The sequence below is a fragment of the Phalacrocorax aristotelis genome, chromosome 7, assembly GCF_949628215.1.
Source record: "Phalacrocorax aristotelis chromosome 7, bGulAri2.1, whole genome shotgun sequence".
NCBI classification, from domain to species: Eukaryota; Metazoa; Chordata; class Aves; order Suliformes; family Phalacrocoracidae; genus Phalacrocorax; species Phalacrocorax aristotelis.
The window spans coordinates 24,535,054-24,556,311 of record NC_134282.1 but is presented as its reverse complement, the minus strand read 5'-3'; the positions used below and the strand labels follow the sequence as shown (position 1 = coordinate 24,556,311).

The window sequence follows — 21,258 nt, the reverse complement described above, 5'->3', positions numbered from 1 at the left end:
GACACCATTTGACTGAAGAGCAAGGTTCACCTGTAATAACACCCTGCCAGCTAGCTAGAGATCAGGATACCATCCCAGCCATCTACCTACAGCACAGAAGTGACAGGAAAGGTTGCAAAAGCTCACTCAATGACAGAGCACATCATTGACACCAGAAACCCAAATATAAAGGTTTATACAAACAGGGCAGCATTTTGAAAGCAGACGTAAAACACTGGCTGCTTTAGAAGTTTGTTATCAACTCCAGGTACATAGTGCCCCACACAGCTGTGCATGGGTGTTGCTAGCACCTGGCTTCCTAACATTACATGGTCAACCAACCCCCATGCCAAACCTGTGGCACCTCAACCATTAGTAAAATTCATCCTGGTCAAACTATGCTATTTGCTCCCATCCCTCTCCACATTATCATCAAAATTCTCATGTGCCTGACAATGCTGTGAGCCCCATACGTGCCGTACTTATAATCTACTCTCACTTTGCCTATTCTCTGTTTTCTAATGATGTACAAATAATGGCCTATAGCAAACCACATGTTGCCTACAGCAATGACACTGGATGATAAACTCTTTACAACTGGAGAAAAAGATTAGACATAAATAACTGTACTTCTTACATGAGATTCAACCATTACAGAACATTTTCCAAAATACCCAAAAGAGCCTCTTGGAAAAAGGACTGAAAAGATAAAGGGCAGAAATTGGAAGGGAAGGACAAGAGTGGAAAGAAGTGATTTGCCAAGAGGATTGGGATTTTGTAAATGAAGAATCAGACTCGGTAAGAGTGGGATTAACTAACAGAAGACAGAGCTGCAGAAAATATCCTTTATGGACTTGGAAGTTCAGAAACAAGGGGTGGGAGTACCAGAAGAGATAAAGAAGGTTACTGACCATCATATCCGGACCAGAAACAGTTCAGCTCACGTGGATGACTAAACATGGTTATCTGAGTCAAAGGCAGGTAACACAAAACTGCTGTTTACACTGCAGTGCCGTGTTACAAGAATACTGACAGCCTGGCTACATAACTGGGTCTTTTCTGACCCTGTGCTTTACTGCCTTATTTTGCTCCGTGCTCTTTTCCTGGAGTATTTTATCTAATGTGGAAGAAGTCTGTGGGATGAGGCACAGCCAGGTCAGCCAGGAGGCTGCAGAAAGCTGACTCCACAGCAAGGGGCACCTGTACCACCAGCAGTGCCAACTCTCTCCTGCCCAGGAGCTGTCAGAGCCTATATAGCTGGTGGAAATGAGCTGAAACTACAAGCCACCGAATAATATTTCACCTTGGGTGTTACCTGCCTAGCAGATGTTTTTCAAAACTAGGTTGCAGTTTACTGCTTATTCTGAAGAGCCATCAGCCAACATAAATATCAATTCAGTTATCAGCCATTCCTAGGTTTTGCACATCTTCATTAGTAAAATAGAAGGACTTTCTTTTTGGAACTGGGGTGTCTAAAACTGTCAACAACTCAATGTGCTCATGAATTTAGCCCACTTGCTTTTCCCCATATGAACGTTATACCAGAGCATACTACAAACTATAACACCACCTGTGCACAGCTGTCATGTGTTGCTAATTACCAGAAGTGCAATGCGTAGTCAGGGGACATTTAATTTAGAACAGTCAAGGCAAAAAGAAAAAACAAAGCTCAGAAGAAACATTCAGCTAAAAGGAATGAACTTACAACTTAATGCTCTTTTAAAAGTTTCTGTACAAAAGTTTAAATTACCCCATGCCAGCTTTCAGTTTATTCTCATATCAAAGATGTAAAGGGGAAACATTTTAAAATTGTTAGGGTGCAGTAAGGAGTGAGACATGTGCTTTTCCCTGATATTTTACTAATTTTGGTTTTGTCACCATGCCTCTCCCCTTCCACCTGCAGGTTTCAGCCAAACTGGGTGAATACCCAAGAGAAGGGAAGACTGGCACTAGAAATTAGAGAGCTTGGCTCCAGCTTCCCAAATAGCTCTAAGAAGCAAGAATACTTTCAGCCATGGTCCATCATGGCTCTTTCCCTCTTTGTTCTTTGTAAAGTACGTGTTTGTTACTTTAGATAAACTGAAGCCAAAATTCCAATCTTGTCCATGTAGTGCGTACCATATTACATATATTGCACTGTGATGGCCTACAACCTAGTACGGCACACCATTTAATCTTTTAAATTAAATAACAGATATTTGCAAAATATTCACAACATCCAATGGACTCATCTTACACTTCTCTGAAGGTTTGTAACTGTTCCTTGCTATGTTAGCTTTATCCGTGCTTTTTTTCTTTCTAGAACAATGCTCCGATAGGACTTAGACAACTAAGATTCAACATGTATTTTGTAAGGGCTCCTCAAACACGAATGAAGCATGTGCACTATCTCAAAGTTAAGCCTAAAGGATTTCCCTACTGCTCTAACACCCTGAAGAAACATTATAAAAACCTAGCTCTGCCAATACACTGGTTTTGTTTGTGAGACTGGTTTCCCACTTCTTTAAGAAACAATTTATAGTGCAAAAGCGTTTTATGTAAAAATGTAGTATTATTGTAAATCCTTAAACACTGTTTTCATGTAATTGGATATTAGCTGGAATGACCGTGTAATTCCAGAAATGGAAAAAGATTAGGAAATTCAGCTGCTGCAGGCTAAGTTTTATAGCCAGGTGAACCTTTGCACCTTTCAGTCTCTCCAGACTGTGTTTCTCAACCTGTCTAGATGATTGCAATACAGTCTGACTTCTTAGTGATACATTTTCTTCTAATTGCATATAATCTGTAGAGGCAGCTAAAGAGCTGAGGCCAAAAACTCAGCTTGCTCACACCTCAGTTGTTTAAACACTGTACTACACATACTGTATGCCTTATTTACATGTCCCCAGTTATAGTTACAAAGGCTTATTTATTGTTAGAATACACAACATCCGTAAACCTGCCACAACAGCCCTAAAAATCTATACAGCTTCTATTCTTGGGGGTTTTTTTTGCTCAAATTAAATGCAAAGCCAATCCTGTCCTGCAAGTCTCTAATACTAAGCAATATTGAATTAAGTTCAACATCTGTTTTAATAGTAGAGCCTTGTTAAGCAACACTCACATTTTTATCACCCTGAGTTTCTTCATGATGGGATGCAAGGCATTCCTAAAGGCTGCCACAAAAGGAAGAAACAAGAACTGTAACAGGATCCTCCATGACAACTCAGTTCAAGGAATTTGCTGGGGAAGAAATGGAAAAACACCCACTGTTGATTTAACTTTAGGCAATGAGAGCAGGCAACTCCACTTGTAATCATTTATCTTAAATAGTACACACATAGCTGTTCCAATAGCTATAAAAAGTAGCATATATATTTATCACTTGTTTTTTCAAACAGACCCACTCCCCCTAAAACATATCTAAACTATATCTTTATATTACAGCACATTGTTTATCTTCCTTCACTCCAAACACGCCCTCTTGATCAATCCTTTAGTGTTACTGTTACTAGGAACACGTAAGGCACTTCGGCTAGTGTCACCTCCAGACGTGGGACACACTCCCTTGGTCGACATAAAACTGTGTACCAGTTACACTTGGCCCTACCACCACACAGCTGGAAAACTTTCCTGCAATAGATGGCGAGGAAACTTTTAGCATGAAGGGTCTATTTACGAAAAGTGACAGAAAGCCAGTTCTGGACAAGGCGTTTCTGAGCAAGAAAATAAATTATTCTTACTTCTGTTGTGTAAACCAGAATCTCCAGTCTGAGCTTGCCTTTATATTTTGTTCTGAATGCAACACTTGCCAAAAATCTAATTATATGTTGGCTACATAACTCAGGGGTTTGTGGTGGTGGCTTTTTAAATTGAGAGGAGTCAACAGATATCTTTAAATAGGAAGCAGGTCTTTTCTCTCATGAAATAGCCATTTTCTTTCAAAGAACGCAATATATGGAAGTGTCCCTCTCCTCCCTCAACTTCTTTCCATATTTTGATTTTTTTAATATATTTTCACCTGCCTCCAGTCACATGGGATTTAAACTGGATCTACCAAGGTACACTTCTAAATACAGATTACATACACTGGAAACGACTCTTCACAAGTTCAGTGTACTCAGATTAAGCTTAACACCGATTAAAAGAGATAACATGCAAAAGAATAGGTTTATTTTTTCCTCATTATGATATTAGCCATCAACTTGAATTACAATATACTGAAAAGCTAAAAGAAACAGCACTTAAAACAGCCTTACAAAGGCTAAAACCTTTGAAGAAAGAAGTACAGATACATCATGAGAAATAACCAAAACAATGACAGAAAATAAAGGTACTATACCCAATGAGATGGCACCAGCTCAAGTGAACAGCCATGTAAGGGAAAGCAATACAGACAGAAAGATTATTTAACAAAACAGCCACCAAAGGTCTATTATGGGGGGGTGGGGGGGGTGGGGAAGGGTAGCAGCAAAAGGAAAACTGATGAAGTTGCCTTCTAGGAATGACTTGGGAGGCCAAAACAGAAGTAAACTTACTGAAAGCAGCTTTGTCCATGACCTGCTCCCATGGGCTTCAACGGTAACTGTTACTCTGGTTCCTAGAGATGGCAGCTTATGAGGCAGGTCCTGCTGATCAACTCTGTGGGGAAAACAAATTTTGAGAGGTCAGTGCAACATCTCCTTGCATTTCCAGTGCCTCCTTCTGCCAGCTCCATTTCATCCAAACACCTAGTCAAGTACCCAACTTCACCACTCTTTCTTCTAATGAAAACTCACAATTTGTTTGACAGGTATAAATTTCTCCCTTCCCCTTGTAACCAGTGATCTTACTGTCAAGCGAGGGTGAAAAATATTAATATTTTACATAAAGGCTCAAACAGGTGTAGCCTCTAGTAGGGGCTATAGAAGACCAAGTATTTTTATCTGCAAGGTAAGTATGTTCCTGGCAGGAAATCAGATTTTTTCAGCAATTTTGCTAAACAAAACCATCTGAAGGATCTGCATCAAAAACTCCTGAATGTTTTTGTTTTTGTTTTTGTTTTTTTTTAAATGTAACACACACTCATAATGTTTGCCACCCTGCATAACTTGGGGCATTACCTGTGAAAAATGGTCAGAGGCAGACAGCTTCAAAGGCCAAGAGACCACATGATTTCCTAAGGAAAGCTCTACCCATTGCACACACTTTTGGATCCTCAAATTTAGAGACACGAATGGCCAAAAATTACCAAGGATTCACTTCCACTAATCCTATCAGGTCCTGTCTCTAGACTTGACACAGGAAATAGCATCTCCACTCTTTGCAGGGAGGAACAGAATAGCAAGTAGGAATAGCAAGTAGCAAGGAATAGAATCAGCAAGTAGTGGTACAAATCAGCAACAGAGGCTACCAACAATTAATTTAAAAATATTATATCTCTAATAGAGCACTTTGTCTTAATTCCTTAAAAATATTTTTGCAAGCCAGAGATTTAACGATTTAAAATTATTTCACTTTGAGAAGGGAGAAAGCTGAGCCCCTCTAAGGCAATAAAGGAGAACAGATATACATCCACAAGAAACTCATCCTCTTCAGTAACACAGTAAAGAACACATGTTTTTCTTCAAAATTTTATTTCAATTTAAATTATGGGGCCAGCCAGATTTTTTGGATAAGAAACACATTTTCCTCAGGAGAACTGAAATGCTACCACAGAAGTAGAATTACAATTGTATACATCTCTTATTTAAAAAAAAAAAAAGGGGGGGGGGCAAAACCGCTCACATCATTTAAATAACTTTCAGTAATACCTTTAAGTCTTCAAGCAGATAAGAAACCACTTCCAGAACAATAGTTTTTTTTAATACGAAGAGCACATCAAATGAGCTTTAATTTAAATACAACTTCTTTTCAAAAGCCAACATTCAAATGTTTCCACATATTAAAAAAGTCACCATAGCCATTGTTTCCAAGGCCTAATATAGAGTAACCTCTAATCCAGTCCAAATGCTTTCAGTTCTTTATATATATAAATCTTTAGCACATCTACATTTTTCTAAAGAGGAAGCCTTATATGTTATGGTGAGTAACTCGGCAAATAATGTTTTCCTCCACTCAGCTATGATAAACCAAAATATAATAGACTGTTAGTACTGAACTATAATACCGCCTCATGGCCAATTCTGTCTGCCTGTGTAAGTGATCCTCAGTAGAAGTAAGCTATTTTCTTTCCGGTAGGCAAAATGAATTGGTTTGCAAAGGACACGTTAAGAACCTTTAAAAGGCCAATCAAAATATTACGAGCAATTTTAAACAACTCAGTGAAAACACTCAATTTTCTGGACCTATCCGACTTCCCTTGTGAAGGCTTTCAAATCAGCTTAAATGCCACTTAGGAATTTCAGCTTGCTGATTCCACAATATTTTAATCAGGAAGAGGACAGGAAGCAACAAACATTTTCTATGGCATTCTCAGATTCAGCCATGCAGAATTTGAACTTTCAGACTCCAATCCACAAGTTCACTTGGTTGTTATCTTAGCTTAGTTACTATATAATGGGTAGATAAAATTTTAATAACATCATTTAGCTACACTTAGTGGATTTCTTTTGTATGGTCACAGTAACAAAAACACGGTGCAAAATCAGTTGGGTTTTTTGTTTTTATAAATACTGACAGTTTGCAGCATTAAAGAACAAAAATCAAAATTAAATCATTTTGTTACTCTAGGACACCTATGAACTTGTTTCTTGAAGTTGGAGGGAATTAAATCATTCACTTTTACAACTGAGTTATGTACTGTAAGAAAGAAATTATACACTGCAGGCTTCCCAGGAGTAAGACTAATCAATATTAATTTAGCATAATCTTTGCCATTTGCAGAGCTGGTGAGCACAATGCTAGTTTAATTGGATAAGGCCAATATTATCCAGTAAGAGTGTAGTACAAAGGGTTCCAGTTCTCTATTTCAGCCTACCCTAACTGATGGCACCCCATTAGAAAAGTGAATACAAAGAATTTGTTTGGGTTTTTTTCCTTTTAATGCTGCAGTACTTAAAATTGTTAAATCAGCATTTCCATGTGATCTGAAGTATTCAATTACATATGAGCATTCATTTTGCAAAACTCAATATTAGGCAATAGTTACAGACTAATACAATAACATTCCTCTGCTGTACAAATTAAATCATATTTTAAAGAAATGAGCAGCCTAGGAGTTATATACAAAAGAAACCAGCAAGCATTGTTGAAATGAAATGCAAAATGTCACTGCTAGGTCTACTGTCTGAAATACACTTAAAGTAAAATTAACAAAACCCCTTAGAACATATTTCCAAGTTTACAAGTCAATTCTCAGAAAATCAAATCATGTAAAAAAAATTCTATAAAGCAGTGAAAGGCATATATACATTTTCTTTATGAACCTTGAGATTTCATTCTTTTAAAAGGTTGCTAAGTTTCAATATCAATTTATTTGCAAGACAACTGTTTATCCCAATAAGCTCACATCTTAGATACATTTCCCCTTTGATTACAAATAAAGCACTGCACATTGTTTTTTTAAATCAAGGCATATAATCTTATACTATGGTGCCAGGTATGCACAGGTCACATTGTGCTCATATCTCAAACAAGGTATAAGTGCAAACATACAGATTTATTCAGATTTGCAAGCATGCAACCTGTTACTTAACTACGTTAATACCTTCTCTCCTAAACCAAACTAGTATCTATATGTTTGCTTTCATGAACCTAGAATCTTTCTTTTCAGGACTCCTAAAACAAGCAGTGTCTTTGAATTCTGAAATGACACAAATATCAAGAAAGTCCACATTGTGCAAGAAAGCAGCAGCTATGTTTTTCAACTCGGACTAAAAAAGAAAAGAGAAAAACAAAAACCGTTCACTGAACAGCAGATTAGCAGTAATGTTCCTCATGAATCGGTAAGAGTGCCTGATGCTGAATATCTAACAGCAAATGCTGAATTTGGGTTTAATATTTTAAGGGTTTATTGGAGATTAAGCTTCTTGCTGTGCTGGTCTCTTCAAATCCCTGATCTGTTTAACTAAATAGGTCTTCTCATCATTAAATTGTTCATCCTCGGTCCTGTCATTCTGAAACTTGCTGAGGAACTCAATAAGTTTGGTCTGGTTCTTTAGAAGGATGTCTAATATAGGCTGTGTCTTGTTAGGATTGGCTACAAACACCTGCAAGAAAACAGAAGGCATTTAGCATAACAGTAGGAAGCAGAGGGCTAAGTTTAAAAAAAAAAACCTAGCCAACAAAATACAGATGACAACTTAAATTGATGTTTTAATTATTCTGTATTTTTTCTCTAGAGATAATGGAACACCAGTACCAAAGTAAATTCAACTGGGGAGGTGGATCAGCAACCCTCTGCAGAAACCACTGAAGACACCTCACAGTTAAATTCTGTAGCAAATGCATGGTTTCATATGATATACAGCATCAGATGGGTATCTTAAAGTTCACTAAAAACTTTTATACCTCAGATTGTATCTCCAAGCTCTTAGCTATTTGCTTGTCTGCTGCAAAGTCAGAAGGCATCTGTTACAATGTGCAAACTACAATTTAGGCTTTGAAATTTAGGTGACTTGACTAAAATACTGCTATTCTTCATAGATGATGCAGCATGATGAAAACACTTTGAACTTCAAGATAGTTCATTTCTCATGAAATCATCCATTCCTCCTCGTCCTACTGCACTTCATCTTTCTTAACTCCAAATTTTTCTGAGAGATTACACTGACAATCACATGAAAGTCCCTGAGTGGTTTCTAAATAATTTTCAAAAGATACAAGAACAGTTATTTGTAAAAATAGATCGTATTAAAGAGAGTGGTAATGTTTGTCTTTATTTAACCACTTAGCTGACATTAAGATAAGCTTCACTTAGACTCAGCTAAGATGTTAACTAAACAACTTCTGGTGGAGCCCTTTTGTTGTTTTATTGTGGGGTTTTTTAAACATACCTTAAAAACATGAAAGGCCTCAAACTGAATGTTACGACTCTTGTCTCGTAGAAGATTCATCATTAGTTTTAGATTTTCAGGTTTACTGATGTACTTCGTCATAATTGTGAAGTTGTGTCTGTCCAATAACAATTCCCCAAGAAGCTAAAAGTGGAAAAAAGCCCGAATGAAAAAGTGACTGATATGGGACATAAAAGAGACTTTTTCAGAAGTGTTTTCAAACACACTGAGTAGTTGACACCAGTCTGCAAATATAGTAACAACAGAACTCAAACATCCCGAATTCTTAAGTGCAGCATGCATTTTACTCTTATTTCAATGATGCAGTTTCTCTTCCACTCAAAAAGTCTCTCGAAAAGTGAAAGAAATTGCCTTTTGTTCCCCCCTTGTTATGAACTGGAATTGAAAACAAAGTATTTTTCATTCTTTTTTCCCCACAATTTAATTTTTAATTTATACAGAAGCTACATGTCACCAAAATGAATGTGGCTTTAAAAAACAGAACAAAAACACAACCAAAAAGAGTTAGTACTTCAAATGAGAAATATTTACACTTCTTTTGCTACCTTCTTTGTCCAGAAGGGAATAAAAGGATATTCCCCACAAGTACCACCCTTGCCACAAGTTATGTATTATATTTACATTCACTATTTTTGACCTAGTTGAATGCAAGATTAGTACTGTTACAGTCACACCATGTGAATCTTTATTAAATTATTTAAATGTGTCCAGATTTGTTGAAGGAAAAACCCCAACAAAAATAAACATAGTTGCATATAGCTATTTCTCCATAGGGTGACAAATGACTTGGTGTGTGCTGGACACTAAATAATGGAAGGACTGGACTGAAGAAAACTAGCTGGTCCCAAGAATTAAAACATATGAAAAAATAAAAATAAACACTATTCAAGGCAGTTACTGAAGCCATTTCAATTGAAGTCAACCCACCTTGAAATTAAAGGAATTCTCTAACTTTGCATTTAAGAATAAAATTGCCTTACCTTAAGCGACTGTCTCTTTGTCACATAATTTTCCGAATGAAGTAACTTCTCATATTCACTGAAGAACTAAACACAGAAGGAAGAAGGGTTAGGACCTTTCCAAGTGTCACACGCACTCTTCTTCCAAATGATTACAACAAACCGAAGGACATGGAAAACCATAACAAAAATGTAAACAAAATCTGAAATCACAGTAGGTTCCTGTAAGTCACTGCTTTAAAAAAAAATTATTTACACTTTTGCAAGCCTTTAATGTTTAGATTGCAATGTGGTGGAAGTAGTTATCTCATCATTTCTTAAACTATAATAGTTCCTGGTACTGAACACTGTTCATTAATTTCAGGAGTCACCAGCAGGTGGCGGAGCACTATCTTGTATTCTTCAGTTGTTGTGGGTTAATACAGACAAAAGAAAAAGACAAGGAAAGGGTTCCCTCTAGCGGAAAAATCAGATCTAGTTTTCCTAGTTTCTAGTTGTCTTGTTTTTACACCTTTCTACATTCAATAATAAGATCTTGATCTTAATTTTACTGCTTGGTAGAAATGACTCTAAGGTCAATTTACTGTATGTAATTTTCCAAAACCAAAGCCAAACAAGGAATGAAAATACTGATTTGTTCAAATAAAATACACAGCAGTGGAAAATCCTGAATAAAACAAATCTGCTCACCCTATCATAATGTTGCTCCAAAAATTCTGCACTTAGCAACTTGTGTCTTGTAAGCAAATCCTGTAAAAGAGCACAAAACCAGTATTTTTCCTAAAATATTTCAACAGTACATATACATCGTTATTAAACAGTGAGTACACATAAGACATCCAATAGAAAACTTTGCTATTTCATTAAACAAAGAAATTTAGGACATGAATGTAGTTACCTGGACATACCTACAGCTCTTGGCATCACTTAGGAAAGGTCTGCTATGTGTTATGTTATTTCACACAGGTAAATAGCCTGTGGAATTATCACTGAAGAATGCCATTTAGGCATCAAGGCTATGCTCTGCACAGAACTATACACAACCAAAGTTAAGACCCACTGTTTTAACAGTGATTAATATTATGCTTATAGTCCCATAACTGGTTGTTTTAGGACAAAAAAAAATTCCCCAGACAAAGCATCAGCATCAAATATACTCAGGTTTGTAACAGAATGGAAAATAGTTTGCTCACTTGCGGAGTTGGAGACACAGATTTAAAAGCCCCTGGCATGAAAGTGCACATATATTTAGCTAACTCATGATAGTTTAAATCTTGCTTTCTGGAATAAAAGTTATTGGGAACAGAGTATATATATTTAAAGGAACATCTTGCATTCTGAGAAATAAGGAAGAACAGTCTCCAGGTTATCCATTTGCATCACACCGATTTTTCTTCTTTCTCTCTAGGCTTATCTTGCCCAGGAATGTAACACACAGTATCTGGGTTCACATAGCAGAGAACTACAGAAATAATAATTCAAATGTATGTAGATTACCTTGAATGTGGCAAATGCATCTGAAGCAATGTCAAACGTTGACATTTCCACGTATCTGAAGAAATCATAGAACTGCTCTGACCACAAGATTATTTTAGCAAGTGGTTCATGCCTGATGCATTCTCTGAGCATTATTCCACAATTTAGAGCAATTTCTGGAGATTCGTACCTATTAGAAAAAACAAACAAACCAAAGATTCATTATAAATACTTTCACAAGTTAGCATTGCAGTACCACACTGCTAGTGATGGTTTTCAGTGCTATCAAGTAAACAAAAATTCAAAGAATTAGAGGTACTTATTTCTGCATTAAGCTCCACTTTTAAATACTTCTATGAAATAGTACTGAAATTATTGCCAAATTATAGGCAATAAAAATGACTTTCCCAAACTGAGAAACAAGACCAAAAAAAAAAAAATTCATTTTCTTCATACTCAAAATCAGGTGGGTTTTTTATTGGTGGGATTGCAGGCATCTGGAAAAGCAGTGATTTCTGTCTTGAAAGCCGTTTGCTTAAACAGGACATTAATGTCTATAAAACTATCCATAATATGAGCATGAAGGGTTGATAATACTGGACTAATTCATGTCTCCTCTTTCATGAAACCATTTTTCAGCATCACTGCCTACTCTATGCATCATGGGCTTCAAGCTTGAAATTCTGGCAACAGCATCCTCTGATCATAAGGACAATATTGAACGCCTTCTCTGCGTCTGAGTCTCTATTGCCTCTAGCAAAACATTGTCTTACAAGAGATCTCTGGAACATGTCGATCACCGATTTGATGGAAGTGATAAAGCTACTTCCTCGGCAGGCTTTCTTGCTCAAATACTACACGGTCCTCTCAGCTGATTTTAGCATATGCCAACAGCAGTTGCCAAAATCTCACAACAGTATGTTTAAGACACATTTGATAGAAATACAGCTTTGTACTTGCTACCAGCTCCTTATTTTCCCAAACAAGCTAACAGTAGGACCCTGGAAGAAGATGGGACTGCCCTTCCAAACCAAGAACTCATCTCAGCATGTTGCAATATAAGCTATCCCAGACTACAGAAAAGTCAGGTCTGCTGTTCCTACCTGGTTCTGGAGCAGTCAAAGCTTCTTATATACCTTCCTGCCTCCCACCTAAAGAATCCTTCGTCCTATGCCATTGGAACCTAATTTAAATTCACCAGAATAATTCAGGAGCAAAGTATCATTGTGCATACTTAGCACTACCTATATTACCATACAAAAACATTTCCTTACGAATTAATTTTCATGTTAAATCCTGCAATACTTTCCCATTCAACTGGTCATGGGGATTTGAAATCTACTGAACTTTTTGCAACTCGCCCTGTAGTTTAAGTTTATACGAATTTGACTCAGTTTGATACCAGATGTAACATTTAAGTCATTAAAGCTAACTAAATGCCCATTTCAAACATTGTGACTTATGAATACATGGTTTCAACAATCCCTGTCAGAATAACGCTCTCTGAAGAGTGACAACACGGACTAAAAATCAGGACACGAATGTGTTACAGCCCTCATTCAGTCACATATCAGTGTGAGCATGCTGAGAACGTAGCTTCATCTCTCTGTACCTCAAATGTCTTTGCCTTCTTTTGTAAATTATTTTGAAGTACTGAATCAGTATTTTCTTTTGTGTTATGCTAAAATTAATAATCCTTTTGACCCTCTAACATTTAAATCTCGCTTTCCCCAAAAATCAGGGCTGTAATGCGGGGGCGGGGGGAGGTGGCGGGGCAGGGAACCAACACCAAAAAACCCTCCACAACAATGCACTTCTGGCAGATAAGTGCACATTTGTACAAATTGAAGCAAATATTCCACACTGCTTCAGGAGCTAAACCTTTGGAGCAAGCACAACACTAAAAGGTGTAAAGCCCCTGCTTTCTCCACAAAGTTTCTTGTATGATCCGTCTTCCAGTGGCTTACGCAAGTGGCCAAGATGAGGTAAACATGGAGATGTTAAAATAAAATAGCCTAATATGCCATGTATGTGGCAGGTTAGTCAGCATCTCTGATTAATACTATGAACTAGGAAAAGGAAAAAGAAAAACAGAATAAAGCTTCCTGTTTAAATGTTAAAAATATATTTGATTATCCTCACATCTTGGTGCTACCAACATAACACAGGCAAGTACCTCCCTGAGAAGCATGGCCTTTTCGTACATCCTCTGGCTCTCCCAGTAGGTGGAATAAGTACTCAAACTGCAGTAAACTTACCCAGCAGCTTTAACACAAATTATAAAACTAGTACTTGAAATAGCTGCAGTGGTTTATTAATATTTTATGAATTTTTCTATCCCAAAACACAGTGGAATTGCAATTTTCAGAACTTTCTTAATTAATATTAGAAACGTGAGCAATTATTTTTAAATGGAGAGAGCACATTCTCATTTTTTCTTTTTAAATCATATTTTAACATGAAAATGTTAACAACACCTTTCTGCTTTCATGATTTGAGAGCCAGCGCTATACATGAACAGCCATGTATTCGGTATGGCATGATTCTCCAATATACAGCACACCAGATAATACAAAATAGAGGCAGAAACAGCTGTCTGGCATGCACCATTCGCCCCAAATCATTCTTTCTTTGGTCAAGTTTGAGTTGGTGCATTTCTGATACTACAGGAATATAAATCACCATGAATAAAAAGTCTAAGACCAAACTAAGACCAGGGGATAGGCAGAAAACTGGAAGTGACAGTGGTTAAAGGAAAAAAAACCTGCCTTTAACTCTTGGTGAAGGAGTAAGTTCACAAGGAAATAGTTTAAATAGGATCAAACAGTATTCTGAAGGGAAAATTTCTGCACTGCTCCAGTAAGAATATTTTAGGTTACTAACAGTTCTCAATTTTCAGTCAATTTCATGCAAAATTGTAGTTTTGGTGGCTTATTACTCAAATATTCCTTTACTTAGAGGAATTACAGGCCCCAAGACAAAAAAAAGAATCAAGCATACAGCAAAGGAAGAAAAAACATTTCAGAATTCACTGCTTCTCCATGCATTTAAAAACTTCTTACTTCACATAAAAGCATATTTATGCTTCAGAGTGTACATACCCTTTTAATAGCATGAACAATATATTCTGTTGAGTGCAGATGTATTCAACTGTGGGAGTTCTTGTACCAATTTGCCTTCTGAGAATGTTGTTGAAAATTTGCGCAACATCTTTTTTGCCCTGTCAAAAACATCAGCAGTTAAACACATAATATTCAAGTCCACTAGGCAAGTAACAATGAAACATTATCATCATCTCATGCATTCATAGCGTTTGAGTTCTGCAGTTTGGTCAGCCTCTGTACTCTGATATCAAACAGATGGAATATTCTGTTTCTTTACACCCATTTCAAATATGCCAAAGCACTCAAAAATTTACATCATGTTGCAGCCAGATCACAGGTAATTTACATTAAGAAGTAAAGCCAGTTGATATTCCACCAGATACTTCTATGTAGCATCAATCTCCTGGGCTTGTTTTATGCTTGTTTTTGCTAATAACATACCAATTTTTAACTGTACTCTTGCCTGAAAGTGTGTTTTATTCAATATTCCATTATGCTCTCCCCTTGCCTAGGAACATGCAACGCCACCATTAAGAGTGTGCAGAGCATGTCTGACTGCAGTGTTAACATACAACTTAAAACTGTAAGTTAAATAAGTAAATAAAAACTACAAAGAGAAATCATCCACTGACCTAAAAATGCAAGTCACATTTTTTCAATGGACAAAAGAAGTATAAGACCAGGATGCTGGAATTCAACACAGATTAAACCCAAGAAAACACACAAGAATAGCACCAGACAGTATAAACAGCACTGGGAATGTTCTCTTTCTTGAATATATACACACACCTCCTTCTGTCAGACCACAGCTAAAGATGACAAATTGGTACGGACATCTGACAAAAAGCTGATTATAAATATAAGCACTTTTCACAGTCATTCACATGCACCATTTAAAAGCCAGATTTCTGCAATTAACTTTCCATTTTGGATTGCCATAAACACAACTTCAGGACTATGTGCTATCAGATCTACTCCAGAAAAAGCCTAGGCAAACATATACTAAGCCTGGAATTGCAAATAAAGGCCTGTTAAGCAACAATACCTGAAGGTTCCCAAATATTATACACAGAAAACATATGTAGATAATGTTTCTTGACATTCTTTAGCTGTACTATAAACTCCCTGAGTCACATCAGCAAGCTTTTGAGTAAAATGCAGGGCATATTTAATTAGCAAGAATTTTAAAACCAACTGCAATTATTCAAAATTATTTCAGTTTTCTGATCAACATCAAGAAGACTGCATAAGAAAAACATCAAATGTTTATAAAAACATAGGAGGACTGTAGTTTTACAAATGGCATGTTTGTGAATTACCATGGACAGTTTTGTTAGTGTTGTTTTCAGGATATAAGAGTTTGTTTGTAAATGCTTGTTTTCTCAATTACAATTCCATTGAAAGCCAGCCTAAAGCAACACCAAAACTCTTTGTTCTGAAATGAGTAGAGCAGTGTTTCCAGAAACTGCTTTACTCAAACTCCACATAATATAGTCATCAACTCTTATTCACTAACATTGCCAATTTTGCGCTAGATCTCACAATTTGCTTTGGATTCACCATCAAGAACAGCATTTCCTTATTATGCACATAATTGAACTGATAGTGGTACACAGTAATACCAAAGCTAGTTATTGTTAAGTGAAGGCATTACTAAGTGATCTCATGGCCTAACAAGGGCAAACAGACACTGAACCCCGTGCCAATAGTCACGACTGTGAGAGGTGAGAGGGACACTGTGCTAGTATTGTCTTCTGAGCAGATACGATTCAGCCTCCCCTATGCAAAGGGTGTTTTTGGTTTTTTGGGGTTTTTTCCTTCATTAAAAGAGAAAAATAAACAAAAAAAAACCCAAACAAAAACAAACAAATCCCACCACACAAGAACAAAAATAGCAGTTCCACAAGGGACACCATCTCTCCTACTGACACACTAGCACAAATCAGCAGGGTAAGTCTTAAACTGGTAAGTTTGTAAGACTGGTAAGTAGATGGTTGTGTTGACTGCTTTACGTGGAAAGCAAGCTTCCAGACAACGATATAATTTTAAACAGGCCTTTACATACAGCAAGGTCTGGATGGTCAGACAGTTTCTTAATTAAAACATTAAATTTGTTACTTTTCTGTTTTTTACTTCATTACTTTTCTGGGTTTTTTTTACCATGCTGTTCAGATTCAAATACATTTGAGACAGTTTAAGAGTCAGAGAGAACAGTCCCTGTATATTAATCAGCTGTCTATTCCTGTTCTACAAGGAGACCTTCTTCAGGAATGAGAGCCAAGCTCTTGACAAAAAAAAAGTTTACTTCATCATTGAATGACCTCAAACTGTAGTGAGGCACCTACTCTTCAAGTTTAAGAACCAACAGGAACCAAAAGCTTGTATCCCCCTCCATAATGGAAAAATCCTTTCCAATTCAGTGAAACCCCAACCACACAGATTTGGAATGTCAAAGCCAACACATGATTGACTTTGTAACAGCTGGGAAACTAGTGTAGGTTTGGAGCACAAGTGTGTTGACATTAATTCCAGATAACAACAATAGCTGGACAGTCTGCCAGATCCCATCCTTAAAAAGCAGATGTAGTCAGGCCTAGAAAGCAGCATGAATGACTTGTTTTCTTTCAAGAGGGAACCGTCATATCCTCGTGTAACAAAGCAGCAGAAAGTCCATAAGCAGGAAACTACCCGCAATCTTTTCAAGTCCCCTTAGAATAAAATGAATAGTTCTCCTTAATGAGAGCAAGCCTGTACAAATTGTTATCATTCTTCATTACCAGGAGATAATGAAGGTTTCCTTTGCTAATAACTGGGCTGAGTAAACACCAAGCTGATAAGAATCTAGAGGTCAGCAGAATCCAGATCACTATTCATGATTTCCTTTCTTCAGCAATGAAAGGCCACCATATTTCAGCATTCCCTCTCAGCTTTCCCAGGTCTCCTTGCTTATTTAATAACCTCAATGTTTTATGTTTGGTATAAACACTTGTATGGGTAGGGGAAAAAAATACCACTGTATTACAATTAAACACAAATCAGAGGGAGTTATGGGTGGGGTGGACGGGAGAGAAGAAACAACAAAGCTATCATTTTCTGAATGTTATACTACAGTAGGACCTTCAACTGTTGTGTTTGCATTGTGAACAACTTGTTTATGAACAATACTGTTTTTAAGCAACCTTAAGTGGGATGATCTTTATGGTCAAGGCTGTGGAGTAAGATACATGGGTTTTGGCTGTTTTCATAGACAACCACACGCTTCTTGCGGTACCTCAGGGAAAACAGGAAAATCCAATTGTACTACAATTACTTAAAACTAAATAGGATGATTTTTCACTATGGTACTGGGAAACTAAATTATTTCATATGACATAGTGACAAATACTAGATAGAGGTTTGTATAGAGATACATTTGAATACAAATGTATCAAATGTTTTTTAATGAGTAGAAAAAAGATGAGGGAACAAAAAATGTTGCATCACTTGTTTCTGAAGAGAGAGAAAAATACTGGAATGTTATTAAAACTACCAGCGTTACCTTAAATATTTAAGTTCTTCATAAATGCCAAGATAATTCTTACTTTTCCAAGTAATTTACCAAGATGAGAATATGGACATGCCTTGTGGTATTACAGCTTGTGTTCACTGTCGTGTTACTATTACTTCTGTGTACACAACACTTGAGAACTATTCCACAATTTTAGCAGACTTGTATCATCAGGATTAGAGGTTTATCTACCTCAATTTTGTGTGGTTTATGTGCCTAAAAGCACAGATTTCATATTCTATATTTGCTTAATATTCTATGTAGTTTGGAACAAGCAGTCCTCTATCTAATCAGTTTGTCCCAGCCAGAAAAAAAAAGCTGAAGAAAGATGTCTTAACCAATTAAAGTGGCAGGAATTCAGATGTGTTTATTTTACCATATACAATATAAGAACGGTCAAACTTCGTTTCTTACCTCAAAATCAATCAGCTGCAAGTCGGCTACTAGGGTACTAAGAAGACCACTGTTGTACAGCTCTTGAGCAAGCTGTGCCACAGCTTCTGTCTGTGGTTCTTTTTCATTTGTGCCGTACAAGATTTCTTTCATGGCAACAAGGTTTTTTGAGACCTCCTCAGTGGCCTAAAGAAAATGGGAAAAGAATAGTTAGAGTACAGTGTCATTTGTCTTTGTAACTGTATACTCTATTATTCTTATAATCTGCAAGCTTCCATTAAGGCGGGGGGGGAAATCAGGAAATGATAACTTGTTAAAAAAACAATGGGTAATCTTTCTGCAAATAAATCTCTGATGTTATTTTAAAAAGAAAAAAAAAACAAACACAAAAACAAACAGAGGCAAGGCACACGCAATTTATTTGACAAGTTACCAAAAGCAAACATCTCTTCCATTTTACTGTCTTTAAACTTCCCATTCAAAAACCTCCTAAAGAACAGCAATGGGATTAAAAGAACCCAACAAAATTTCCATTCTGTCAAACAGAGGTACACAGGATCAGATTGGACAACATCAGCACATGTCTCCATGTCATCTCTAGCAAACTGCTCAGAGACCACCTGTATCCCTCCTACAGGTTTTGCACTCATCAGGTTTTGTCAAATACTAGACTCCCATTCCAGTCAGTGGGGATGAAATTTCTCCCTTCCAACTAACACAACCTCAAAAAGGATCTCCTTTAATTTTCAGGTTCTCTCAGTATGCAAGAACAAACTGGGAAACAGACCCAGAAAGCGATGCACTCGAACACAGTGATACAGGAGACAATTAGAAGTCTAAGATGCTTCCCACTTGTTCATCTTACAGAAGACAGGACAGGTCTGACCTGTCACTTAGGGAAGCCAGTGTAAGGAATACCTAAATTGCCATGATGGGCTGGAACAACATTTAGCAGTGGAAGAAGAGTAATCTCATGAGTAAATCTTTTAAAAAAAATCAACAAGACAACTGCTAAACACCCACTTCTGAATCTTAAACACAGTTATTTTGGAGGAAAAAGAACTACTTTCAATATATATGTTTGTGCAGCTTGCAGGCAAAACACTGAAAATGATCATCATAAATAGCTGGCTTATTTATATTGTATTAGTTCTTCACATGCCTAAGAAGTCTGAATGGTTTGTAAGTGCACTAATTTTTAGTAATTAGATGAACCTGCCAACAAGGTATGCATACACTTCAATGTAAAATATTTATGATTGGTAGCACATGGAAAATTAATGAAGTGAAAAAATGATCACTTTCTGAATATTACCTGTCTTATAAGGGGTATGTAAAAAGATTTCTCATTTGTGCATTATATCTAGAGAGGCTTAAGGTCAGCATGACCCATGCACTATTCAAGCCAAAGCGATTCCAGCTTTGCTAGGTATGCAAGTAAGGATTTCATGACCTTTAAGGAGGCTCCATATCATTTTTAGCTCCTCCACAACTTCCCACTCCCTGCTGCCTCCCTTTTCTTGCTAATTGCGGTTCCTAGTCCCAGTTCTCTCCTCCTTAATCAAAATTCCAAAGGATTTTCTGTGCACTGTTAGTAAGACAGCAAGAAGCAGGTGCTCCTATGACTGCTCAGATTCATGACAGCTCCTGAAGACGTAAAACGGGAAAGCCAACTCACCATACTGTAATAGTACTATGCATCACAACTGCTCTGCTTCTTTACTAGGAAAAGAACAGGAACATCTGTCAAAAGTGGATATATGAAAAGATGCTTCTGAAGCATGGCGTCCATGAAAAGAGGAAGTAGCAAAAAAATTCTATGGCAGTTTGTCCCTGCACACTAGTTTAGAAAGCAAGATGAAAGAGGAAGAAAGGCAGACGTTCAGGTAGCTACCTATTTTAAGCAAGATGGTGACAATGTTGAGGGCATGCCTGCAATTAAGAAGAATGCCAATGGAGATTTCGTCCTGTGAAAACCACAACAGATGGAACAACCCCCCAAAAATTTTATAGTCACTCTTGAAGGCTCTCCCTCACTACCACCCCAATAAAGACGCTAGTAATGCACATGCTTATAAACCAGACAGAAAAAAATAGTGTTTCCAAACACCAAGTGCTTTCTCAAAAAAAAAAGCAAAAAGCAGCACCTTCCGGCCTAAACATGAACATACAACTCAGTAACTTCAAGAAGAGACACTACGAGTTTATTTCCCATGCTATTCACAACTGTCAAGACCATCTGAATGTGCTTCATTTGAACTTGGAATGACATAGGGCTTTAGTGGAAGAAATGGTTAGAGACACAGAAACAGAACAGCTTAGGTTGGAAGGTACCTCAAAGAGGTCATGGAGTGTCCACTCATGAAGCCTGCTGAAGGCAGGGCCGACCTCAAAGTCCTATCAGCTTGATCAGGCTCATGGCCAGGCACGCTCTGAACAGCCTCATGGGTGGACACTCCACCACCTCTCTAGGCAATCTGTACCAATGTCTGACCACCTTCATCATGAAAAGAGACTTGCTTGTATCCCTTCAACTTAGGTCAAACTATCCTTTCTGGATACATATTGAAAATACAGAAATATGAGGTTTTCTAAAGTATTGTATCAACAACCAAGGTCTTTTGATGCACTACACATCCATAAAATATGAATTTCTATATTCCCTCCTCTTCTACTCCAAAACTCAACATCAAAAGGACCATTCTTACAACTTGTTATAGAATCTTTCTACTCTTCTATATTCCACGAACCCTCTAATATATTCCAAATACATGATGTGCAGAGCTGCTTTTTCCCACTTCATAGGCAGAATGGAATTTCCACCT

The 21,258-nt window shown here is 37.1% G+C and overlaps 1 protein-coding gene across 2 annotated transcripts in view; it reads right to left on the bottom strand.

Annotated features, from left to right (window-relative positions):
* Positions 1–5,693: 5,693 nt before the first annotated feature.
* The window catches only part of CAB39 (calcium binding protein 39), a 42,934-nt gene continuing 27,369 nt past the window's right edge, over positions 5,694–21,258 (bottom strand). For both annotated transcript variants that reach the window (XM_075099310.1, XM_075099311.1), the window contains exons 3-9: positions 18,455–18,619; positions 14,491–14,609; positions 11,411–11,579; positions 10,604–10,663; positions 9,935–10,000; positions 8,934–9,077; positions 5,694–8,147 (exon numbers count right to left, since the gene is read on the bottom strand). In XM_075099310.1, the coding sequence (XP_074955411.1) occupies positions 7,959–8,147; positions 8,934–9,077; positions 9,935–10,000; positions 10,604–10,663; positions 11,411–11,579; positions 14,491–14,609; positions 18,455–18,619 (912 nt within the window). In that variant the 3' untranslated portion in view covers positions 5,694–7,958. The remainder of the gene's footprint in view (positions 8,148–8,933; positions 9,078–9,934; positions 10,001–10,603; positions 10,664–11,410; positions 11,580–14,490; positions 14,610–18,454; positions 18,620–21,258) is intronic.